This window comes from Jatropha curcas, chromosome 10 (assembly GCF_041381405.1).
Source record: "Jatropha curcas cultivar XTBG-Jc1 chromosome 10, XTBG_Jcur_1.0, whole genome shotgun sequence".
Lineage (NCBI taxonomy): Eukaryota > Viridiplantae > Streptophyta > Magnoliopsida > Malpighiales > Euphorbiaceae > Jatropha > Jatropha curcas.
Genome location: NC_143160.1, coordinates 27,085,974 through 27,112,350, shown reverse-complemented (window position 1 = coordinate 27,112,350; position 26,377 = coordinate 27,085,974). Strand labels below are relative to the sequence as shown.

The 26,377-nt window shown below is 30.4% G+C and overlaps 2 protein-coding genes and 1 long non-coding RNA gene across 5 annotated transcripts; 2 read left to right on the top strand and 1 right to left on the bottom strand.

Annotated features, from left to right (window-relative positions):
- Nucleotides 1-9,795: 9,795 nt before the first annotated feature.
- On the top strand, nucleotides 9,796-12,028 carry LOC119370568 (uncharacterized). Its single transcript, XR_016318546.1, has 3 exons — nucleotides 9,796-9,979; nucleotides 10,809-10,874; nucleotides 11,695-12,028. It is a non-coding gene; the product is annotated as an uncharacterized LOC119370568 (long non-coding RNA).
- A 2,419-nt stretch (nucleotides 12,029-14,447) lies between these two features.
- Nucleotides 14,448-20,024, top strand: CLC-E (chloride channel E). Of its 3 annotated transcripts, XR_002284471.2 has the most exons (7): nucleotides 14,448-15,242; nucleotides 15,381-15,581; nucleotides 15,883-16,349; nucleotides 17,321-17,857; nucleotides 18,279-18,476; nucleotides 19,210-19,603; nucleotides 19,743-20,024. XR_002284471.2 is itself a non-coding variant. In XM_020679722.2 (6 exons), exons 1-6 carry the CDS (start codon nucleotides 14,495-14,497, stop codon nucleotides 19,279-19,281), a joined length of 2,223 nt encoding a protein of 740 aa, XP_020535381.1. In that variant the 5' UTR covers nucleotides 14,448-14,494; the 3' UTR covers nucleotides 19,282-20,024. The 3 variants fall into 3 exon arrangements, 2 of the variants coding, with proteins under 2 accessions (XP_020535381.1, XP_020535406.1); XM_020679722.2 differs by having other exon boundaries at nucleotides 19,210-20,024; XM_020679747.2 differs by having other exon boundaries at nucleotides 14,449-15,242; nucleotides 18,279-18,487; nucleotides 19,210-20,024.
- HD1 (histone deacetylase 1) lies at nucleotides 20,008-25,177 on the bottom strand. The gene is made up of 8 exons (XM_012221722.3): nucleotides 25,021-25,177; nucleotides 23,981-24,556; nucleotides 22,967-23,407; nucleotides 22,586-22,816; nucleotides 21,266-21,336; nucleotides 21,109-21,166; nucleotides 20,414-20,485; nucleotides 20,008-20,318 (listed from the first exon to the last, which is right to left on the bottom strand). Exons 2-8 carry the CDS (start codon nucleotides 24,506-24,508, stop codon nucleotides 20,220-20,222), a joined length of 1,500 nt encoding a protein of 499 aa, XP_012077112.1. The 5' UTR covers nucleotides 24,509-24,556; nucleotides 25,021-25,177; the 3' UTR covers nucleotides 20,008-20,219.
- Nucleotides 25,178-26,377: the final 1,200 nt, after the last annotated feature.

The window sequence follows — 26,377 nt, the reverse complement described above, 5'->3', positions numbered from 1 at the left end:
ATATCTAATAGATTCACATTAAAAGACTCTTTTTTATACATTCACATTAAAGTTTTTGGTTCATATATTAAATTGATAAAATATTAGTTTTTATTCAAAATAATGAGTTGTAAAATTATAATGAGTAAATTAATTAAAAATAATAGATATAACACTAATTTTGACCTTTAATATATATATTTAGATGTACATATCATTTAATATAGATGTAAAAAAAAGAAAAAGAAAAAGATTCTTATTGTTTATAGTATTTTATGCATTTATTTTTCAACTACTTATGAATATTAATTGTGTTTGATAATTATTCAATTTAATAATAAATTAATGATGAAATTAATTTCATTAATATTAATTGTCATTGTTATTTTTTAAAAATATTTTAAAATTAGTATAGGTTGATAAAAAATTTATATTGTTGAAAAATTTATAATGTAGTTGTGTAAACTAAGACAAAAACAAACATATAAAATATTTGTATTTGTGTGATAAAATATTTTGACGAAACTCTACTAAAAGTAACATTATCAAATTGTACAAATTCTATTATGATTTCTTATATAATTACGTGCACGCGATGAAGTCAATATAGCATTTATAATTATGTCAATAAGTTGAATTATATGTAAGAAGTAAATAAATGTGAAATAGTCAATCATATAGTGGTTTGGTCGGCCTTTTCACTTGTGTGAGGATTTGAAGATTGAAAAGTCATAGTCTATTATATCATAACAGCATTTTAAATTACATTTATAAATATATAATTTTTGATAATTAATCGATGCATCTCATCGAGTTATATGCTCGTTGTATTATTAAAATGAAAAAAGTTGTCAACCCAATAATGTATTATCTATTTTGTAGCACAGAAAGTAAAAATTTCAAATATGACATTCACATCATGAAAAGAAGATTGAGAGCCGTTCAATCTGAAAAAATTTCTCCCTCTCTCTCTCTTTTTCTTTTTTAATTTTAAGTTGACCTCTTTTCTTTCCTTTTCTTTTTTCATTATTGAATTAAATTAAAGTCGATCTTTAATTCTTTCCTTTTTTTTCGAATTATATAAAAATAGAAAATTATATTTTTACACCATAGTTGAGTAGAAATATATATATATATATTATTGTTTCCAATTCATAAGAGAGGGCAATTACCTGATTACTGAGTAAGATTTCTTTTGAATAATTGAAGAGAAAATAATTTTTTTAAAATTAAAAATTTATATGATATTATTTACAGTTTGAGAAAGTTGAGACTTTTTTTTTTTTTGAAAAAAAATTAAATGAAACAAAAGTTTCCTTTTTCCAGTTTACTAAAATAAATTAATTATAGCATAATTAATGTCAGTCTGCATCTTATGGATCTTCCTCTCTTCTTTCTCTATAAGAAAATTAAAAGGAAAGGAATTTTGCACAAATAGAACAATTATTTTCTTTTTCCAATAGAACAAATCAAATAATTGAAAAGTCAAAAGAAGGTAAACTTGCATTGGCACATTCTCCGGACTCAAAACATGTAAACCTCTTATCATAATAGTAATCTCAAACATTTTATTAAGTAATTATAAAATCAAGCTTAACTAACTAAAACATATAATTAGAAAGCAAACAAAACCAATTAAATTTGGAAAGATTTCATCTTCTCTTCTACTATTGTCTTGACAAGCCAAAGGCGTTTTTTGAGAGCTGCCATATCAGCTATTTGGGATTCCTTCATCATCATCAGCACTTCTTGATCCTTTGGTTCAAGATGCTCAGTATCGTCTAAATCCCATTCAAATTTAGCAGGCACTCGAGCCATCTTTGTCAAGCAGTTCATGCAAAACAAATCTGAAATTGGCTTTGGATTCCCACCACCTGCAGGAGCAGAAATAGCAGTAATCGCCAATATTTGGCTAGACTTCTCCCACAGTTGATGACACAAATCAAATAACTCAATCTCGTGCTTGCCACTCAATGAATCTCTCCCGCCCCTGACCAAGTTCTTTTTATACTTCTTCCTCAACCGATGGACCTTTTCGGTCAGCTGCGATTTCGAGACAGTAGTACAATGCAAATCCTTTATCACATGATCATAAAGTCGATCAACATTGTTTGAATCTCCACTCTTAATTCCTAAGTTTATCATTGCACTTAAGAGGACTGTTTCATCCTCATTGTTCCAGAGTCGGTTCGATTGCTTCGGCTTAGCGTTGTTTTTGTCTTTCTCCTCATAAATATAATCAACATCATCATCCTCTACATCTCTGGTTCTTTTCTTCTTGGATTTCAGCACCACAGTCATGTCTTCTTGGGCTTCTCTCTTCTTCATTGTACATCTATTTTCTTCTGATTCAGAGTCACTCACGTAGTCTGCAACAGAGGCTGGTTTCATTGTAGACATGGAGTACGAAAATGTAAAAGAAAAGTGCGTAAAACAGAGAGAGAGAGAGAGAGAGAGAGAGAGAGAGAGAGAGAGAGAGATTGAGAATGGTGGTTTAACTCATCAACGACGTCATGTATATATATATAAGGATTATGATGCCCTAAGTAATAACTATTGCTGAGGGATTTTCCACAATAGGTATATTCTAAACTAAATGAGAAATTATTTTTTTGAGATTCTTCTTTCCTTTTTGTTTTTTACATATAAAATCAAATTAAGGTTTTCCAAAAGAGGAAATTTGTGTTTTTGTTCCAACGAGTGAGCGGAAAAATATATTTAGTTTGATTCTTTACTGAAAATTTGAAAAAAAAAAATAAATAAATCATGGATCTTTCTCTGTCTATTTCTTCCAGATAATTAAAGAGGAAAGAACTTTCTATGTACTAATGTAGAAAATAAAAAGTTTACATATATACATATTGTTTCCCTTTCTGATCTTTTATTATTATTATTATTATTATTATTATTATTATTATTATTATTATTATTTGATTCTTAACTGTAAATAGATAGTTAAGCCCACTAATAATTGCAATTACAAAGATAGGGTTAAAAATTCTAATAACGTGGCCACATTTTTAGAAAACGTAGTTAAAAAATTGTTTCTTGTGACCATATATTGGACTGCAGCCCAAAATTGTTTCTTGATCGAATTCAAGTTCTGTTCTAATCCCGTCACTCGATACATTAGCGTCTTTATTACACTAAGATATGTTATTTCAGGATTAATGAGATTTTCATAATTTTTTCAAAGTTGAAAAATGGTCATTTTCTTATCGAGTGACCTCAACCCATTAATATTCACATAACATCATTTTAATAACTTAACCATATGTTTGGATTCATAGATAAAATTTCATTTATGAAATGCTCAATCTTCAGGCCGAAACAAAACTTCATATTCCCAATGACTTTCATCTCAAATTATTATTTTTAAATATCTCAAATTTGATTAATTATATTGATATCTTATTTAATTCAAATTCTATTCTTTCTATTAAGGAATATAATTTTATTAATAATTTTTTAAATAATATCATGATTTTGATTGGCTAAAAAATAAAAATTATTATTATTTATAAATATTTAATTTGATTTATTAGATTAGCTTCTTATTCTATAGTTAAAATATATTTATTTACTAAAAAGAGGTTATAGCAAAACTTATTAACAAAACATATAAGTTAATTATAAAACGTAAAAAAAAACTATATGATGATTTTTATAGATCAATTTGGTACTTAATAAAAAATAAAAACAACTAGCGTATAATAAAACTATATGAATCAATATGTTGAAGAGAATATAAATGACATATTGCATATTTAAATCGCTATTTTAAAGGGAGAAATAAATATATCGGTTTTTTTTTTCAATAAGATATTACATTGCAATCTAAATAAAAATTTATACTTTAATTATATAAATAAAAAAGCTAAACGAGTATAAAAAATGAGCATATGACGAGTACAGTCAATGTGCATCGCATGTCATAAAAAGAACTTGTATATATGTAAAAGCTCGATAAGGCTCGATGAGCTTTCGAGCTGAACACATTAGGGTTGAGCTTGACTCGTTTAACAAATGAGCCGGCTCGAGCCGAATTTTTTTTGAACTTTTTTCAAGTTGAACTCGAATAACTCGCGAGCTGACTCGACTCGTTTACATCCCTACTTACCACTAGACTATGCCTCTATGTGCATGGAACATTCACTTTTAAAATAAAATGTCATTACTTTTAATTATAAAAAAATTTTCACTAATTGATTTGTTTATATTTTTTAATTATTGTTATGTTATGGTATAATTCAAAATATCCGGTAAAGAAAATATAGTTAAATTTATATTTCAATCAATTATTTTTCCGCAAAAATTAGAATCATATTTGAAGTTATTTAAAGTCATTTATCTATGTTCTACATAAATATGGAAATAGGTGAGAATAATAAGATTTTCTTTAATATCCTTAGTGAAATTTAAACTATAATAGTGTCATGACCCAAATTCATGGGCAGGACCAACATTAAGACTTATCCAAAACTCCTAGTAAGCTTTAATTACTAACCAATTTAAACTAAACCAATTTCCATTTGTGAATAGTAAGCCCGCATTATATGTATAATATTTATTCAAGTTCACAACCCTGATAAAATATGATAATCATATGTAAATCATGGAAGGTGATTTTCCCAACTTAGTAAATAATAATAAATAACATATAATCCAAGCAGCCACATGAGATGATTCCTAGAGATACTAAACTGAACACTAAATTTGTCACGCACGACATAGCAACATCCACATATAATAGCACCTTCACATAATCAAGCAAGTGGAAGTTAATCTGTGGCGTCACCAAAACCCGCAAACCATCTTCACATGGCATGTCCTCTTATAAAGTGCACATCATGGAGTCGATCCCCATGTATGGCCGATCAATCTTGACTTCATTTGATTAGTCCTCTCCTTATTTTTTTATTCTCTCTTTTCTTTTTCAATTACCAACAAGTAGGGATGACCACAAAATCAAACTAGTCAAAATTGACACTAAACCATAATCAATGGTTCTAGTCCTAAAATCGTAACTGGAATTGTGAACTTAAGGATCGGTTCCGATTCTTCATTTTTTTAAACCGAAATCGGCAATTCCGGTTTGAAACCGTAAAAAATATATTATTAAAAAAACTTTCAAGTTATTTTTTTGTTTTATATAGTTTTTTAAAGTAATATTTAAGAATTTTTATTAAATTGATTTAGTTTTTTTTCGATATTAATATTTGTTATTACTTACTCAAGCTACAAATTTTACAAAATATTTTAAAAATTTTAAAATATATTATTTAGTTTCAGTTCAAAACTAGAAAGAAATCGAAACCGACTATTCCAAAACCGTCTTAAAAACCGTCTAAAAGCATTCGGTTCTAGTTTCACATTTTTTATAACTAGAACCAGCAGTTCTAGAACGATAATTATGCCTACCAATAAGAAACTACCTTATAACTTTTTATATAATTCATATCATCAGACGTCATACGGTGCATAGAAAAGAAGTTACACTAAGGTTTGTATCATATTGATTCTTTATTGGCTATTCCATTGATATGTTGTTAACCTTATTTCACCCTGTTTTAGTAGGGGTGTAACTTGGATTGGAATATTCCAATCCAAATCGAAGTTCCAAACCAAATATTAATTTGGACTGAAATTTTGGAATACTGAATTTAAAATGGAGTGTAACTTTTGAAATATTGGTATATGGAATATGGAATGGAAATAAAAAAATAAAATTCTATACTCCAATCCATAATACTGAATTTTTTTATTTTATTATTCTTTAGTTTGTAACTATATGTTTTAAAATAAAATATTAAATTAAAGATTAGAATAAAATATCACTAACCCTAATTAGTAATTAATATATACTATGTGCTTGAATACTTATACATACTTTCTTGGGTTGAAAAATATGATTTAGTTATAATATCTTACTTTTTATTAGATTATATGATTTGAAATATTTTAGTATGCTAAGACTCATTTAACACTCTTTAATAGATTTGGTGACTACATATATTGATTTATCCTACCACGAATGGTATTATCTTTTGTTGATTTTATGGTTAAGAAATTTGAAACCACCGAGTTTACAACTGAATTTCAATGGAATGGTATGGAGTATAATTTTAAATTTGAAAAAATATTTAGAATGAAATGGAATGCAGTTTCAAATTTCAAAATATTTTGAAACAGAATTAGAATGAAGTCCATTCCGCTCCGTCCCATCTGAATTATACCCTCTACTTATTAGCATCTCCCATAGTAGAACATTTAGGTGCATTCTAAGATTTGTTGGTATGGAGTATGATTTACGATTCACCTAAAAATAAACTTTTGGTTATTTGTCACAACAACTTTAAACTAGATAAATAAATATGTTAGAAATAGACTGATAAGAAAAGTGCGTGAGCTGTTAGCTCCAAATACTTTCCTTTATTTTTATAATAATTTCACATAATTGATTAACAGCCACTTTGAGAGAGAAAATATTGGTGAAATAAAGAAATATGACTAATGATAAAAAGCATTAAGCATTAAATTTATTTTAGTTCGTTTGAAAATCTTAACAATTGAATTGAGACAAATAAATGAAATTTAATTTAATTCATTAAAACTACTTAGCGGTCACTGAATTAGCCACTGATTAGAAACCATAAAATGATTTTTTTTTTTTTTTGTGACCGTGTAGATACCGTTTTATAGCTACGATAATAAAACTGAATTAGCGAATATTTGTGACCGTTTTTTCCATTGCTAAATTAGCGACCAAATTACAAAATGGTCGCTACAGCGGATTAGTAATAAAAGCTTTCGATCGTTTTTTTTAATTATTTAGCGACGCTATTTGGCGTATTTGTTCCGACGATTATTATTGTCCCGCTTTTCAAATCAAGCATTACTCTTACTCGCAAACAGTTTAAATCAAGGTAGGTCTGGAGCTCTTTTATTATCATTTAGATGATCAAAGACGTTAAGGGTGATCATGATAATAGTAATCACAACATCTACAAGTCAAGGTCTCAATCATGGCTAAAATGATTGAACTACAAGACCAAATCATAACATTCTCACATGATTAATTAACCGGAGACAATCACAAGGATGAATTTGGGTCTGATGCTCAACTCTGTTGGATTTTATCAATTCTAAGAAAAAAAAAAAAAGAAAAGAAAAGAAATTTATTGATCTTAATCAATGAATCTGGCAAGACCAAATCCTAATATTCTCAAACGATTAATTATAGATAAGTAATTGTAAATTCATAATTAATTAACTAGAGACAGCATAAATATAATTGAAAAAGCAAATAAAACAAATCAAAACTGGTCTGCTCGTAGAGATTTCATCTTCTCTTCTATTAGTGCCAGGAAAATCGAAATGTGTTTTAGGAGAGCTTCCATATGAGCTATTTCTGATTCCTTAATTAGCTTCAGTTTCTCAGCATAGGCTCCTTCGTATTCCATTTCAGACAATTGAGGTATCTCTGCGAAGCACTTCATGCAAAACGAATCCGAAATTGGCTTTGGATAGTAACCATCAGCAGCAGAAGAATTAGTAGACTTCTTGGTTCTTATCTTCTTCAGTTTCGACACGTCTTCTTGAGCTTCTTTCTCCTTCGCTGTGTATTCATTGTTATCTTCTTCTGGTACTGAGTCACTCACATGGCCTGAGCCACCGACTGGTTTCATTGTAGCCCAACTGTAAAAGAAAGGTACGATAAAAAAAATAAAAAAGAGAGGAACAGATTGAGAATGGTGGTTTCAATCACGTTATATATATAAGAGTAGTTATGATGCCCTAATAACTATTGCTTAGGGATTTTCCAAAATAATAACTATTGCTTAGGGATTTTCCAAAATAGGTATATACTAAATGAGAAATTATTTGAGATCTTCCAAAATAGGTATATGCATTTATTACTGTGTTATGCCTTGGTGTGTATTATTATTATTATTATTATATATTTCCAAAATAGGTATATACTAAAAGATCTTGACCTCTTTTATTTGATCATAAAATGCAGCATTTCTATGATAAAGACAATCTCCTGCGCTTGGAGGGAATATTCAGTTTGACCGAAAATTAACTTTTTGTATAATTTACCTCCTAAATTTACATCAAAAGAACAAAATGACAAATTTATTACTCAAAAGAATTTTAATCTAAATCAAAATATAACGAAACATTTCATTTAGATCAAATACAATTAAGAAATAATTAAACAAAAAATAATAAAAATTTTTAAACCAAATATTCACATAATCAATATTTTCTAATTTTATAATTTTTTTAAATTGAATATTTTGTTTAGTTATTTTTTAAATTAAAGATAAGACACTAATTTTTTATAATTTTTTTATTATCTTTAAATAATTTTACTTTCTTAATTTTGAACTTTTTAAATAGTAATTTTTGTTAGTTAAAAATATTTTTTAATGAAAAATGGGTGTTTATTTTTTTGGTATAAATTCAAGAGTAAATTATATAAAAAGTTGATTTTTTATCAAACTGAATATTACTCACAAGTTTAAATTGCAAAATCGAGCTTTATGCCAAATTAAAAATCAATCACAATCAAATGTCTCTCGTTCATTCTTGAAAAAGAAAAAACAATGTGACTTGATTTCTAATAAATTTAATTCTGTTTATTTCTGAACAAATATTTTCTAGTTATTAATAAATTTATTATTCTACTAAATACGGGTATGCACTATTATCATTACTAGTCTTTTTTATGACGTGCGTTTACTTATTTTTTGTACTCTTTTAATTTTTTTTTATTTATATAATATTAAAGCATAAATTTTTATTTAGATTAAAATAAATATAATTGGTTAATTTGTATTGTTCTTTGTCCTACAAGCTGTTAAGAATCCCACATCAACTAAATACCAAATCCACAAAAAGGCATATAAGGGTGCTAAGTTAGCTAGCAAATTGGTTAGTACTAATCTTTTAACAATGGTTGGCCCAAGTCCAAGTAAGCCCATATCATATATTTTCATCTCATGGGTTCTAACCTCTCACCCAGTCCACCTCTACCCTTTAAACTTCTAATACAAGTTACATGTAATACTATTTCTTATGTACTTAATTCTATTTTTATATAATAAAATGATCTCAAACTGAATTGATAATAGTAATTATTTTCGCAAACTAAATTGATAATAGTAATCATTTTTGCAGTGTTGCAGTATTATTTACCAAGTGTATTAGAGAAAAGAGTATATGTATATATACACAAATTTTTGAAACCCAAAAAGTGACCCAAAATAGAAATATATAGTTCTAGTTTTTTTTTTCAATTTTCTAAATATCATTTTCTTTCGACCCAAACAGATTTAGGATGTAAGAGAAAAATATTAAGAAAATTAAAAATGCTTATCAAGAGACCATTTATTTATTACAAGGGAAATATAAATCTCTTACTAAATTAAAATGATAATAGTTATAAATAATTTTAAAAAAATAGAAAATAAAAAATTATTGTTAAAAATTGAAACAACTCGAATTTTTATTTTCAAAAAATTTTCCAATTAAATTTAATGAACCGATAGCCTGTAAATTAATATTAATATTTTAGTACGAATACTGTGAGAAACCGGATCGAAAACCGATTGAAAAAGCTGAAAACCAGTTAAAAATCGATGATTTGGGCCGAATCGAATCGAACCGAACCGGTTCGACCCAAAGCATCTAGAAAATTCCTTTTTTTTTATATATCCAACGCTGCACCTTCATTTCTCACCCACCATTTCTGCGCCACCTCCAGCCCACCACCGCACCACCACCACCTCCTCCTTTCTTCCTTTTCTTCTTTCTTTCTTTCTTTTCTTTTCTTTTCTTTTCTTCTTCCCTGCGTCTATCTCTGTGTGACTGGCGAGAGACAGCAGATCCACTGCTCGCCACCCAGCCCTCGCCGCCTCTCTCCACACCGCCAGTCGACCTCCGGCCACCAGCCCCATTTCCGGTTAATCGAATTCCGGCAACAATATATGAGGTATAATTTAGTTTTAGTGAATGAAATTAATTGTTTGTAGGTAATTTATTTAGTTAAGTTAGTGTTCTTGAATTTATTTAGTTAATTGATTTAGTTTAGTTAGTTTAATTTTAATAATTTTAGTCGATTTAGTTAATGTTAGTAATATTAGTTAATTAAATTAATTTTATTATTTGAAGTTAATTAATTTAGTAATATTAGTTAATGAAATTAATTTTATTACTTGTAGTCAATTAGTTTAGTTAAGTTAATGTTAGTAATGCTAGTTAATTAAATTAATTTTATTATTTGTAGTTAAGTAATTTGGTTAATTTAATTTGATAATTGTGAGTAGTTAACAGTTTTATAATTTTAGTATTGATTTAATTAAAGTAGTTTAAATATAATGTTATTGTAATGTATAATTTGGATTGTGTGGTGATGTTGAGATTGGAGGAGGATGGGAAAATGTTGTTTGATTAATTGCCCAACGGATGGGCAGTATGGATTGAATATTTGTGAAATTGTTGATATTTTAATAGGTAGATAGTCTAATTTTTAAGGGAGATGTTGCCGAAATTTCGGTAGGAAAATAAAAATAAATTTGGTATAAAAATAAAATAAATTTCGGTAGAAGAAAATAAATAAACTAGAGTTAGATAAAATAAAATAAAATAGAATAAAATAATAATAATAATAATAATAAGAATAAAAGTTATGTCAGAAAAGAAATTTAATATAGAGAATAATTAAGTATAAAAAGTAAGAATAGGAAATAAAAATTATTAAAGGTAAATAAATATTTTATCTGATATAATTATTTTCTGGTGTCATTCTTTAAATTTCTTAGATCGCCCGGGTCCATCTAGTGCTCCTCCAGGACAGAATCAAAGCTAGAATTTCGCTCTCCACCACTGTGAGTAATAATAAATAATGCATATCAACATGCATTTGCATATCATTTTTTTTTACAAACCTTATATATATACATATATATATTTTTATATTAAAGCTCATATTTATTTTATGTTGCATAATTGTATATTTTGATGTATTTGGTGCAGTACATTGAAAGAATTGTTTGAATAATTGTGTTGTGCATATATTGTGATTTGTTTGTGTGGAATTGGGATGAAGTGGGTCACCATGAGACTGTGAGACCGTACCGTTATATGGATCCAGTATGATTACTGTTAGCTGGGTAAATGGGAGATCGGCGCCCCCGTGTGCACCTACTGCTATGATCTGTGTGATATGGAAAACCACAGGTTGGTTTCTTTATTGGGCGCACCTGATAATCGAGATTTGATCGCAGCCCGCAGGGTGGCCTCCTGTTGTGAACGCCTGATGATCTAGATTTGATGGAGATGACCGGATTACCTCCTGTTGGTATGAAAAAGAAAAGAGAGAATGGAAAAACAATGAGAAGGCTGGTCAAGTGAGGATTAGACCGGTCGGCCAGTATGGGGGATCGGCTCCCTGGTGCACATGTGAGAGGATGAGCCATGTGGGAGGACGGCTCATCGGGGGTTCGGTGACTCCACTGACTAATTTCCACGTGATGTGATTATTTGAAGGTGATATTGTTTGTGGGTGCTGATGTAATGTCATATGGTTGACTGTTGTGTGTTCATTCAGTATACTAGGGTGCATTTTGCTTGACTGTATGTGGTGTGTATTATTTATTATTATTCACTGAGTTGCAAAACTCACCCCCTTCTCTCCAAACCTCCCAGGTACTAGGAAGCAGTTGATCCAACTGAAGCTCTGCAATCTTCTCCGCAGAGTTATAAATGTAAACTTTATATTCTTGATATTTAATTTTGAATGTATAAATTATTCTTTTATCAGATTTTTTTTTGACTCCGCAGTTATAGGGCTGTGTATTTAAATTGGGCCTTATTGTTAGCACTACGCTATAAATTAATTATTGTGCAATTAACTGTAGGTAAACTAGTAAGCCCTTATTGTAATTATGAGTTATTGTGAATAGGCCCTGGTTAAATTTTATGTATTATTTGATATTGGGCCAGATGTTTGAAAATTTTATAAAACTTATATCTTAAGTTATATGGGTTTACTGTTTTGTTGAAATTAGGAGAATCATGTAGACAGATTGAATAATTTAGGCTTACTACGGGTCTCGGAGGCCTTAAGCTTACCTGGGCCCTAGTGCCGGTCCGGCCCACGGAAACGGGTCGTGACAAAAATAAAACTCTTTTCAGAACTCACATAACAAAAAAAGTTTAAATGTATATAGATATATAAATATATCAATAAAATGTTATATATATTTTTAAAATTAAAATTTTAAACTGTTAGGCAATCTCACGCACAAATGTTCATTTTATTTAAAATAAATTTTGAAAAGTAAAAAATTTAAAAAATTTTGAAAGGTTTAGTTGTTTTGATTCTATTTGAAAATTATTTTTTAAAAAATATATCCAATCAAATTACAAAAATATAAAGAAAATATTAATAAAAATAATATATATTTTTTTATCTCCCTTGAATAAAATAATATATATATATATATGTATATTTTCTATTTGAAAATTTATTTAAAAAAATATATATATTCAATCAAATCATACAAATATAAAGAAAAAATAATACTAATAAAAAGAATATAGTTTTTTTTCTTTTTTTTATTTCTCTTCAATAAAATATTTTAAATTATAATTAAAATAGAATCAAATATTTAAAAATATAATTTAAAATTTTTAAATATCTCCTTATCATATATATTGATGAAAAATAAATTTAAAAAAAAGATAAAACTTAAAATTTTAAAATTCAATAGGTATTTATTTAAAAAATAATTTTATAAATATATTTAATCAACTAATAAAATGCAATTTTTTAAATGATTATAACTAAAGTTATTTTAGTATATTCTAAATTTCATTAAGAGCACTATTAGAAATTTTATTATTTCTCTCCATTTTTACATTTATATATAGTATAGACTACGTATTTTATATAACATGCGTTACACGTTGATCATACTCGTTATATACTCATTTTTTTATCTACATAATATTAAAGCAGAAGTTTTATTTAGATTAAAATAAATATAATATTAAAGCAGAAGTTTCACTTTGTTATATACTTCCAATGCTACTTTTTATGTACATAATTTTATTTTTATGTAATGAGGTGATCTCAGAATAACGTTGAACCGAATCTTTAGACCTAATCTTTTAGTCCCTAATTTATAAATCTGAAATTTTAAAATCCTAATAGGTGCCTAAAAAGAAAATCAAGTCATTACTCAATCTCCAACCTCTTACTCTCAACTCCAAATCAATATCTATATACAATTATAATGAAAAATAATAATAAATTATTTTACTACTAGGTAAAATTTAAAGAAATAAAAAGATAATCTGAATTGATAATAAAAATTATTTTGCATATAGTTTCATCATTATTCATCCGGTGCATCAGAGGAAGGAATATATGCATATACACAAATTCTTGAAACTCAAAACAGTTTTAAACCTTTTCTAGTTTCTTAAACGTTATTTTCTTTTAAGTCAAATAAATTTATGATATAAAAGAAAAAAATATCAAGAAAATTAAAAATACTTAATTATCAATAAACTATCTTACTAAATTAAAATAACAGTAGTTACAAATTATTTAGTAACAAAAAAGAAAATAAAAAATTATTATGAAGAATAAAACTCTTTCAAAACTCACCTAACAAAAAAAACGTTTCAATGTATATAAATATATAAATATATCAATAAAATATTATATATTTTTTAAATTAAAATTTTAATCGATCAAAATCTTACAAACATAAAAAAAAGAATATTAATAAAAAAAAAATGCAGCTACACAATAAAGAATAGTCTTCCACTCACCAAATTGGTGAAAAAATTTGTGGTCAAGAGGATTCGAATTTAAAATCTTTCACTCATCACATAAATAAAAAAAAAATTAGACCATACATGATTGGCTTAAAAAATAATTTTTATAAATATATCTAATCAATTAATAAAATGTAATTTTCTAATTGATTGTGACTAATATTATTTTAGGATATCTAAAATTTCATTAAGGAAGCTATCGAAAATTCCATTATTCTCCTATATTCTAATATTTATATATAATATAGATATAGATTGTGAATCACTAATGGCTAATATGGTCACTTCCGCTAATCTTTAATCACCCTTTGTCAGCGCTACCAATCAACAATAACAATTATAATTTGCTATTTTATATAATTTTTCATATTTAATGATAAATTTTTATTAGTTTAAATATTTTAATAGTTTTGTAAATTAAAATTTTTAATATTCTTTAATTAATTTCTAAGGTTACAATCAAATATGAGAAAAGGTTTCTCTGAAAATGTTTGTTTTTGGAAAATATTTTTAGGGCTTTTTTTTTTTTTTTTTTTTTTTTTTTGGGTTATTAGAGCCTACAAGAAGGGCAAATGCAAAATAAAAAGAATAAAGAAAAGATTGGATAAGAAAAATATTGGGTGGGAAAAAGGCGCGTAGTGGCAGTTGCAGACACATTATGCAAACCCCTGCAATGCCCCACTTCCTCCGTCAACACAGCCCGCTTCTCATCTCTGCTTCTCCTCTCTGCTTCTCCAAACCCAAATACAAACCCATAACGAACCATTTCTCCTTCTCTACCTCTTCTTCTTCTTATTCTTCTTCTTCTTCTTCTTCTTCTTCTTCTTGTTTCAATTACAAACTTATTAGCAATGCCCTTCCTCAAAGACAAGAATCCTTCGCAAATAAAGAGGAAGACGAAAACGAAGAAGAAGAGCAGCTAAGTAGCAGAAGAACTGGAGATTCAGGAACAATAATATCGTCTTGCGTGGTGGGCGTCCTTACAGGACTCTCCATTGTCCTCTTCAATAATAGTATCCATGAACTTCGTGATTTTTTTTGGGATGGTATTCCTTATAGAGGTGCCTCCTGGTTGAGAGAAGAGCCTCTCTCTTCTATCTGGATTCGTGTCATCTTCGTTCCCGCTTCCGGTGGTTTAATTGTCGCCATTTTAAACGCAATTCGATCTTTTCTAGATGATTCTAATGATAAGAACCCCAAGTTGGGGGCTGCTTTCAGTCCTTTCCTTAAGGCAGTGGCTGCCTGTTTTACCCTAGGAACTGGCAATTCCCTTGGCCCTGAAGGCCCTAGTGTTGAAATTGGCTCTTCTATTGCTAAAGGAATTGGTTCTCTTACTCTCTCTAATAAAGATTCCCAAACAAAGCTCTCTCTTTTGGCTGCCGGCTCTGCTGCTGGAATCGCTTCCGGTTTGTATTTCTGTTCTTTGCCTCTCTGTTTGGAAATGAGAAAATCCATGCTCAAGTATTAGAAATCCAATTTAATTAGACTTGGTTTATACTTAAGCAAATAGAAGATGAATTTTCAATGAAATTTCTCTTTTGCAGGGTTCAATGCTGCTGTTGCGGGGTGTTTTTTCGCAGTGGAGTCAGTGTTGTGGCCGTCGTCTTCATATGCATCTCCATCTCTCACAAACACCACGTCCATGGTTATTCTTAGTGCTGTAATCGCTTCTGTTGTGTCAGAAGTTGGTCTTGGTTCTGAACCTGCCTTTAAAGTACCTGAGTATGACTTCCGCTCTGTTGGTGGTAAGTCGTTATCTCTTTATATAATTGTTGTTATCATTTCTAAAAACCTTTATACTTTGCTCTTTTTCAGAGCTTTCAAATGATTTCCATCATGTAGGTTGACACCACTACATTATTTAGGAGTTTCACTTGATTGATTGCTGATGCTACTTGTTTTTAATATCGCATTGTAACTGAATGCTTCATGATCAATTCTCTTATGTGAAACTTGATGATAAATTTAACTGCATAAGCTTTTCCCAAAGTGTTTATAAGAAAGATGGGGTACATTGCTGCTAAGTCTATTTATCTTATTTTTCAGAACTCCCATTGTATCTGTTGCTTGGTGTCCTTTGCGGCTTGGTTTCTTTGGCCCTATCCAGATGCACATCATTTCTGTTGTTAGCGGTCGACAATCTTCACAGGGATGTTGGAGTACCAAGACCTGTATTTCCCGTACTGGGTGGCTTAGTGGTTGGGACAATAGCCTTGGCTTATCCCGAAACCCTATACTGGGGATTTCAGAATGTTGACATTTTGCTGGAATCTAGACCATTCGTGAAAGGCCTCTCTGCTGATCTACTGCTTCAACTTGTAGGAGTCAAGATAGTTGCAACCTCTTTGTGCCGGGCATCTGGACTAGTAGGAGGCTATTATGCTCCATCCCTCTTTATTGGTGCTGCTACAGGAATGGCATATGGGAAACTCATTGGTTTGGCAGTTGCTCATTCTAGTCCGGTCCTTCAACTTTCCATATTGGAAGTTGCATCACCACAAGCATATGGCCTGGTACCATTCTTTGACACTGTTCCATCAGCTAGATAAACTTTCACTTTTAGATTTTAATATGTGGAAAACTTAAATTTTGAGGATACCTTTTATAATATGTTTTTAGATTGTCTTGCTAAATTTAGAGAAGATTTAATAAAAAGCTTCTAGTAAACTTCAGACTTATAATATCGCGAACTTCAGGCTTCATTATAATCTCATTTGAAGATCAAAGAGAAACCAGATGGTGTTTAGATTTCGCTTAGTGTATAGCTGTCATCTATTTTATCCATAGCCTTCAACTGGAACAGTAAAACCTCCATGTCAGCAAGTTCAATTTGTCTGGATATCATTAAAAGAGCTTGGTATTAACTCACTTTGTGTGGTCAGGATTGCCACAGGATTTTGTCTTCGACTAGCCAAAGAGCCATTATCCAGTATATAGTTTAAGCAAGTACCTCTTGGGGGGAATTCTGCTTGTGCTCCATTTTTATTTGTAATCTTCTTTCAAAACTCACATCAGCACAGTTTCAGTCAGCGTGAGAAGTCTACCATCACACAGGTGGTTCCCCTACTTTATGACTGTCATTTGAGAACACTTTTTCCTTTTAACGTGGATGCTTAATATGCAATATTTATAATTGAATCTTGAAGATTGAAAAAAACACGTTTCAGGATGTTATGAATTTTATCTCCTTTTCAGAATCAGCTCTTGGTGAAGCAGCTATTATCTTTCTACCAATGTCGTTGCATAACTATACAAATGACTTGATAGATAATATATCGAATAAGCTTCATTGACAATTGCTACAATTCTAGTTGTCTGAAGGAGCAAATTGTAACAGACTGTGAATTGGTCTCAAAATAGTTAAAATGATCTTCACTTAGTAATTTTGAATTGTTCGTAGTTCTTTTTAAAAAATTTCGGAATGAATACCCTATAATTATACAAAGTATGTAATTTGGCTGGTCACTGGTAGTTATGATCACAGGTGGGAATGGCTGCAACACTTGCGGGAGTGTGTCAAGTGCCTCTTACTGCAGTTTTGCTGCTTTTTGAATTGACTCAAGACTACCGAATAGTGATCCCACTATTAGGCGCTGTAGGGTTATCTTCATGGATTACATCTGGGCAGACAAGAAGAAAAGAAATCAAAGAGATCAGAAAAGTCAGCAAGGGAAATGGTCTTCCAGCTCAACAAACTGAACCATCTTCTGATTATGTACTGGCTGAAACAGCTCCTTATGCAAGTAATCTTTGTGAAGTTGAAAGTTCTCTTTGTGTAGACGATCCTACTATTGAAAATGAACTGCTAAAGAAGAGAATTTTTGTATCAGAAGCCATGAGAACCCGATATGTTACTGTTTTCATGAGCACTTTAGTTACTGAAGCAGTGAGTCTCATGCTTGTGGAGAAGCAGTCTTGTGCTATGATTGTCAACGACAAAAATATTTTAATTGGACTCCTCACCCTTGGAGACATTGAGGGGTTTAGCAAAATTGCAAAATCAAAAGCTGAGAGAGCTAAGGTATAGAGTTTTTTCTTTCAACAGCCATTCAAGGTTAAAATAGCTTTTTGAACCTTTTTTCTGCTCTTTCAAGGTTATTGTACATAAATTTGAGAAAAGGCCCAAACAAACAAAAATCAGAGTTAAACTCTGGAACAAAATCAAGGAGAATAGATGACAACTTGGAATATTTTGTTATGTTCTTCTAGTAACTAGTAAATTCAGTTGGATGTTTATAGAAATTGACAATTTATCTATGCGCTAATAGTTCCAAGTGCTTGGGAAGCGCTTTCATTCTGGCTATGTACTTTGGTAACCAGATGGACTCAAGTTTGCGCTTTGATCTTGATTTTCGGAGTTTCTAAAGTTTTATCTGTAACTTGCCTTTCTTTCCATATATATCTATGACCGTTAATCTTGAATATCAACTCTTTCATTTCAGGAGCTTGTGGTATCTGATATCTGTTCATTGGATAGTGAAAATTGTCAAGTACCATGGACTGCTAAGCCTAGTATGGACCTTTTCTCTGCACAAATCAGCATGGATCAATACGGGCTGAGTCAGGTTCCAGTTATTTCTGAGAATGTTGAAGAACAAATAGGGAACCCAGTTGGCCTTTTAGACACAGAATGTATCAATGTAACTTGCAGGTTTCTTCACAAACTTTCTACTCTATCTAACTTGTGCTTCCTTTAGATAATTGTATCATATGTTTTTTGCATCCATAGTTAGCTGACTGTTTTTCTGGTTTCTCTTTGCTCTCATTTAAAGTTTTGAAACTTGTATATCCTTAATAGTGATTTGTAACACAATTCGTAGTGTGTGGGGGTGGTGTGTGTATATATATTTATATATAATACTTCAATACAGTATAAATATATATTTAGTACTAAATAAAACTATTGATTTATAATAAAACTTTACAAATACTATTTTCTAAATTTCATGCGTACTTAGTATGTCCTCTTTGTCAATAATTTTATATAATGATGTAAAATGATAAGGCAAACTCCATTTGAGAGCCAGTGATGGATTTTCTTCCAGAAGCATTTTTGTTCTCATACAAAATCTAGCAACATCCGTTCTTTTATATGTAGATTGATAAATATAACATTAGTTTCTGAAAGGCACAAGCCTGTCAACAGAGGAGGAGAAAAGAATGGATAAAATCTACTTTATGGATTTTGACTTTTGTTTTAAATCCCATGTCTTTTTATATTCATATCTGACGTGAGTTTTTGAATTGATTTGAATGCCAACAAGAAATGTCACTGCTGTTATATGGTATAGTATTCCACATTGAAATTCTCATGTCATTGCTGTTGCTGATTTATTTTGTCAATCTTTTCTTTGTTTTGTGGGATTGATGCAGAGCTCTTGCAACCAGAGAATCCCTCACATAATACTCCATGATGGAAAAGCAAAGCCAACTATATGGGGATGAATAGTTGGCCTCTGTGATATTTGCCATCATATATCAGAAGTTGGAAATTAATGCCTCTAGTTTTTAGTGAGAAGGTCACATTTCAAACTGCTGCTAAATCCATGGGCATGCATGCAAGAGAGTTCTTGCTTAAGTGGCGGCTATGTTGTGCTTTAAGCAGCAGCTGGACCAATAAACAGGTAAAGAAAAGGACTATTCTTTTGTCATAGGCTAATCTGGGTGGGGATCAATCGCCAGCTACTATGAAGAGATATGATGGGATGATAACTTGTGCAAGGATATTTTGGAAAGCATCGAAGTCGTTGAATTACATGCAACATAGGTACTTCCTCTTCATTGGTTTTTCTCGAATGTTGAAATTGGGAGATTCAAATTTGATAATACACAAGGTTTACTCATCTTGTATACTGTTCATGTATAATTTTTCAAACTGAGCCTGGGATTAGATTCTTCTATCACAGTGATAAGAAGCACATGCTGGCAATGACTGCTCAAGAACTGACCAACTAAAGCACTAAACTCTGGATCTCAGTCCCATGAAAATGTCTTGTGCAACAGCTGTTTATTCTTTTGTTCAGGAATCTTTTTCTGTTGCTTGTACAATGGATGTTAGGTTCAACAAATAATCATAACTGGTTCTGTTAAAATTGTTAACAAGGACAAGGTTAATACCAGTTTACTGAAACTATTACAATGTGAAGTTATGTTTAAGACATTCAATACAAGTTTGCACGTTTAAACCACTCTGTTGTATAAGTAAACCCGCATTTCCAAGTTCATAAAATGCCCATACAACTTGTTTTTCTTTAAAGTTCAAATTATCCATATTGAGAAACTAAATCATTTTAGGACTTGTAAAATTTTAAGACTTTAATTGTTTGGCAAAACAACTTACATACAGAAATTTAGCTGATTTCAACACAGTATTGATCTTCCATTCACGGCTTGGAGAAGACTTGATCGGAGGTCTTGTTCATGTTTTCTTGTTCAATTTTCACACTTGATTCATCAATTTGCATTGGACCAATATCCGAAGCCTGCAAGCAAGCAACAATATCAAATCAGTTAAATAATCTTTCCACGGTTATGGACTCTCACGAATGCAGTTTCTCTGAGTGTGTTGAACTTTTACCTTTGCACTTGCGGACTCATCTACTGTTGTCTCGAAGCCTCTGGGATGCTCAGCAATCATTTTCTGACTCTCCTGAAGTAAATAGAACCAAAAACTATTACAAGAAAGAACTACTAATTGGAACAAAGCAGAACCCAGGATCTAAGTATACCAAAAATAAATGCCAAAGTTTCTTAGAAGGGGAGATTATTTTTTACTAGAGTGAGCTCCTCCCCTATCCAGTTGTTCGGGTGCTTTCCTAACTCGATCAGATTATTATTATTGTTTGACGAAAGGTTCCAATGTTCACAAATCACAAGAACATGGTAAAGACATGGAGGTTAAGGACAGAACTTCCTGAGGGGGAAAAAAGAAAAAGAAAGGAAAAAGAAGATGATGATTCCCTAAAGAAGGTTTTTGTGCTTTATTGTGTTACAATACTCAACTGATTGAGTTAAGATGCACTAGATTGATTCCAGTGAATCTGCAAGCATCTGGTATTCACAATTTTTCGGAAAAAAAATAATAATAATAAAAAAAAATCCTATTCTTCCCAGGAGAAGTATGATATTTCAAGTCATATTTACACAAAAGTGGCTGGCTTGAATAGTTGGCATGCCAAAGTATCATCAAAATGCCTATATTCTAAAAAAAATTTAGAATGATAAAAAAGAGATGAGCTGAGGTTTCTATAGAAAAGGCAAAGCAGGACATACTGGATCTTTTGTCTCAGTCTCAACTATTTCTCTCTTCACTCTGCTTGGTAAGGGCTTGCTGCATGAGGTGAGTCAGAAATCAGCAGACAGGAATATGTGGGAAATTTAATTTCTACTTTTTATAAGAGAGTGGAGAAGAGGGTGCAAAACAAAATACCGGTCATCATCAACATCCATGTCAGAATCCGGATCCCATCTCTCATCTGCATCATCCTGATCTTCATCTGCCTGTACTTGAAATAAAATTCAATATCAATAAGCAAACAGTACGGAACAAGTTAGACATAGTTGTCAAATCGAGAAATAAGATTCCGCATAACTTTTTAACATTAATTAAAAATAAATGCATATATATTTATGGATATATTTCAATTAATTACTAAAAAATGTAGTTGCAAATAATGTATTTATATACATTTCAATTCTAAATTATTTGCTAAACACAAAAGGAAAGAGACCTAATTACTTGTGTAGTTGTCGAGTTCAAAATATCAAACTACAAAGTTAAATTTTAAAATAAAAACAAAGTGAAACTATCAAGCCACTAGAATTTCCTACCCAAATCCATATTTATTCATTACCGTTTCCAAATTCAAGCCCTTCATTTATCTTCATTTTCTAATATAACTTTATGTCCATATTTATATAGCTCTCCTTTCTCTATATTGAATTTTTCCACTTGTTTTGTTGGGTAAGAGGATCGTTTCACATGAGAATTGACTCAAATGGTAAGATTCAAATTGCATGAATCGTAAGATTTACAATCAATTCCGAGTCACCCATGAGATTCAAATCATTTAGCATAAAAATTGAATCGAATCGTAAAATTCGAATCGTGAATCGTAATATTCTGGTAACACCAAATAAAACACAAGTAATATGGGAATACAAGCTAAAACATGTCCATGTTTCGCAAACTGTCATATGGAACAATTTTCATGTTCGTCATTCTACCGCATTTTAATTCCATTATAGGCTCTATGAGAACCTAAATTGTTGTAGAGAGAATGAATACTGGCAGTGCTATATACTTCTACGTTCATGGATTAGCTTATAGCATAATGGCCCATTTTTATTCCCAAAAAACATACAAGCACTAAGCACACAAAAATTTTAAAAAATAAATAAATGAAAGGAGAGGGAAAAATGAAATCTTACAATAGCCAAACCTAAAGTGCCTCTAATTTAGATTTGACAACTAAAGGGGAAAAAAATCAAACTCTTGCAGTAAAAATATATGTTATCACAGCTTAATTAACCATTACATAACAAATTTTATATTAGAGAAGCATCATGCTCCATAAGTCAAGATGGTATCATATTATTCAAAGTCAGTTGTCACAAAATAGAATATCAGATCATCCAATATGATAACATTTTGCTTGTCCAAATGTGTTTAGTGAATAACTAAGATCTCAAGAATGGAACAGCTAATAGCTAGAAAGTTGAAGAACCAAATTTTGTATGCCTTACGTACCTCTGGAAGCTCAGTATTGGGTGGTCTTTCTTGGAATTGGACACTGGGAGCATGCTGAAGCTTGGAGAGATTATCAAGAAGTTTAGAACGTATTTCCTCGAGTATCTGATGCGAATTCTTATTTTCCATGTTACTAGGAGCAACGTGGAGGGTATAGTCTGGACCAAAGTACTCGTAATACTCATGCTGCGGCATCTTGTCATCAACTTCCATTCCAAGTGCAACACCTGTCTGCTTTGCATAACACATATTTACAAAAAGGTTGTCAGTTTATAAAACATTAAAAACAATTATTTCAGTTACCACTAAGATATTCAAGAAAGTTCTCTTCCATATTCAACATGTTAATTTTGAAACTATTACTGAAAAAGAAAAACATACCTCATAGCACCAGCAGCGAGCAACATTCCGAATTGTGTAACCACCACCACCCAGTAGTAATAATGGCACATTGAAAGATCTCATAAATTTAACACACTCAGCATGGCCCTTGATCGAAAGATTAAAGCATCCTAATCTATCCCCGGATAATGAGTCAGCGCCACATTGAAGAACCACAGCACCAGGTTTGAAAACTTCCATTACTTTTCCTATTATTGGCTTAAACAAGTAATGATAGCTCTCGTCATCAATTCCATCATCCAGTGGAACATTAAGAGAGTAGTATTTCCCTTTTGAATATCCAATATCACGTACATCCCCTGTACCAGGAAAATAATCTCCAAATTTATGAAATGAAACAGTCATGACTCTGTCAGTGGTGTAAAATGCCTCCTCCACACCGTCACCATGGTGAATGTCTATATCGACATAGAGAACACGCTGCAAGACAGATAAAGGAAACATTAAAGAGTAGAATTCATATTAGTTAATCTGATTATAAGACTGGATCTAATACTCAAAAACACAGTTGTCAGAGTTTCATGATTCTCAACTTTTCAATAATATGATGTGGCATACAAGTTAACAATTAACAAGAATCATAGACAACTCTACAATTTGCAGTTCAAAAATAATGGCATTGTTCTTGAATCCCCACCATGCTACAAAGTGGCATGCAAGTCAAAAACTGACAGAAGTCATTTACAAATTTACGATTTCCAATTCACATGGTTTCTACTTAATGCTATTTTGCGGTTCTCACAATTCAGAAACTAAACTATGGGAGAGTTTCCTCTTTTTTCCTAACTATTTTGACTATGTTCTTTAATCTCCTTCGTCTCTTCTGCCTTATTATCTAATCAAAGATGGGGCTCATGAACATCAATTTCTAAGATAAAGAATACAGACGTTTATAATGTATTAATGGAATCAGATATGCTTGACAATACTATTAGGACTTGTAATTGCTTAGGAAAAGAGAGAGATATACACGAGATAGAATATTAGACAAACCTCATGCGTCTTAAGAAGCTCCAAGATTGCGAGAACAATGTCATTGACATAGCAAAAGCCAGAAGCTTCGCACTTCTTAGCATGATGAAGGCCACCAGCCCAATTGATAGCAATGTCACAAAGACCATGATTTAATTTAACAGCACCACCAACAGAGCCGCCAGCATAAGTTTGGCAGAAAGAGTAAAGGCCATCAAATACGGGACAATCTTCGCCAACATTAAAGCGTTTGAGTTGTCTAAGCTGGTCCTGCTGGGTTTCAGGGGTAATGCTGCGGAGAAAAGCCACGTAATCATCAGCATGGAAGCGGCAAAGATCCCTGTCTCGAGCAGGAAATGGCTTAAGCACTTGCATGTGCTGAAGCAAACCATAGTGGGCAAGAAGAGCATGTGTCATTCTAATGCGGTGGGGCTTCATGGGGTGACCCTGACCATAATAGTAATTGCCCACCTCTGGATCATAAAAATAGCAAACCTTTCTCTTCACCCCATCAGCACCTGAAGGTAGAGAATTCCCCCCAGTCTCCATTTTTTCTTTTAAATTCTATTATCAGTATTTTCTAAGCAATTACCAATTCTGTACAGCAACATTTTGGACAAAATAAACAACCCTAGTTAGTGAAATTTCCACGCTTTGATATTATGTAAAGAACAAGATATACACAGAACTTAGAAGTCAGCCTAAAACAAGACAAACCCAGAAAGGAATTAAGATACAACTTGGTTTCAAATGCAGTATACGGCAAGAAAACCTATACAAACGAAGAAACCTTTTAGTGCTTTAATTTCATTCTTATTCTTATATAAAGAAAAGAACAAAAAATTGTTAAAAGTAATTAAAACCCATATCAGGCATTACGAAGTTAGAGAAGAATGATGCTCTCCATACAAAAAAGAAAAATAAATGAAACGCTTAAAACTTGGGGAAATGAAGGAAGAATTAGTTACAAGAACCAAAACCCATATCCAAGAGTACAAACTTATTTCAAAATAAAAGGCAGCGACAGAAAAAAAAGAGAGATTTATCAGACTACACTATACCTCTATCGATATAACAAAGGTTTCTAGATAGATAACCTTTCTTCTTCTTCCTTGCTCGCGTAATTTGTAGAAAGAACTATGGAAAGTAAAACAAAATGTTCTTTCTTGTGCTGCAACGTTTTATATATATGAACCGGCTTTGGATCTCCCAACTCAACTCAAATTATATAGTTCGAGAAGGAAAACATAATTTGCATTACTTACTATCAAGCCCAAAGCAGCATTGGCCCATTCGATGGTTTTTATTATTATATTTACTTATTTATGCCAGTCCTTCCGTGACGCATCGCACGTTTATACTCGTTATATAAGCTTTTTTTTTACTTGTTTAATTTTTTTATTCATATAATATTAAAACTATTTATTTATTGCAAATGAGATATCTAGTTCTAATTAACTTTTTCAAATGGTTTCTTTAAAAAAAATTTTCTAAAATAGTTCATTATTTGCATTACATATATAACCATGCATCCAGTCTAAATTAAGTAATAAAGGAAGAAATTTTAAGCCTTCCTAAAAATCGGCGACAAACTCATAATAAGAATTTATATGTGCAATTCTTTTGTTTATAGTATATAATAATCTAACCGGTTTTATAAGATTGTATGTTGATCTAATGAAATATGGTTAGGTAACAACTAATATATATTGAAAAAAAAAAAAGTGTTGTATTTATAAATAAAAAAAATTGAAGAAACATAAATATATATATATATATATATATATATATATATATATATATATATATATATATATATATATATATGATAGAAAAAAGAAAAATTCAAAAGTTTGAAAGTTAATTGACATGCGGAACAATGATTAGTAATTCTAATGAGTTTTAATGTGTGAAAGAATATGTTATATAAATGTTTTTGTATATTTTAATGTATTTTAAAATTTATTTCAAAATTAGGATAATAATTTTATTTTTTTTGAATCAATTAATATCCTAATTAAAAAAGATGAAACTTAAAATTTTAAAATGTTTAATTATTTATTTAAAAAATATTTTTTAATAGATTATATCCCATCAATTAATAAAAAATTATTTGATTTATTTTTTTAAATATAATTTTCTTTAATTTGTGTTATCTACTATATAATATTAAATTTACTTGGATGTTATACGCTTTATTTTTGTATAGTTATTTAAACACAAAAACGTCTTTTATAATTTACCAAAAATATATATATAAATATTTTAGTCTCTTAAATTAAATTTGAGAAATATATTCCCTATTCTAAATTTAATTTGGAAGAATATGTTTACTCCTCATTCTAAGATTAAATTTTATTAATTTATAATGTTCAAAAAAAATTTATTTTATCTAAGTACTGATCCGAGTCTATAGGC

Bases quoted from the DNA above. Each gene is read 5' to 3' on its own strand.
- CLC-E (XM_020679722.2), top strand. From the start codon at position 14,495: ATGCAAACCCCTGCAATGCCCCACTTCCTCCGTCAACACAGCCCGCTT. The intron at 15,243-15,380 runs GTTTGTATTTCT...TCTCTTTTGCAG, and splicing joins TGCTGCTGGAATCGCTTCCG to GGTTCAATGCTGCTGTTGCG. The intron at 17,858-18,278 runs GTATAGAGTTTT...CTTTCATTTCAG, and splicing joins CAAAAGCTGAGAGAGCTAAG to GAGCTTGTGGTATCTGATAT.
- HD1 (XM_012221722.3), bottom strand. From the start codon at position 24,508: ATGGAGACTGGGGGGAATTCTCTACCTTCAGGTGCTGATGGGGTGAAG. The intron at 23,408-23,980 runs GTTTGTCTAATA...TCTGTCTTGCAG, and splicing joins AGCTTCTTAAGACGCATGAG to CGTGTTCTCTATGTCGATAT. The intron at 20,486-21,108 runs GTATGTCCTGCT...TATTTACTTCAG, and splicing joins AGACTGAGACAAAAGATCCA to GAGAGTCAGAAAATGATTGC.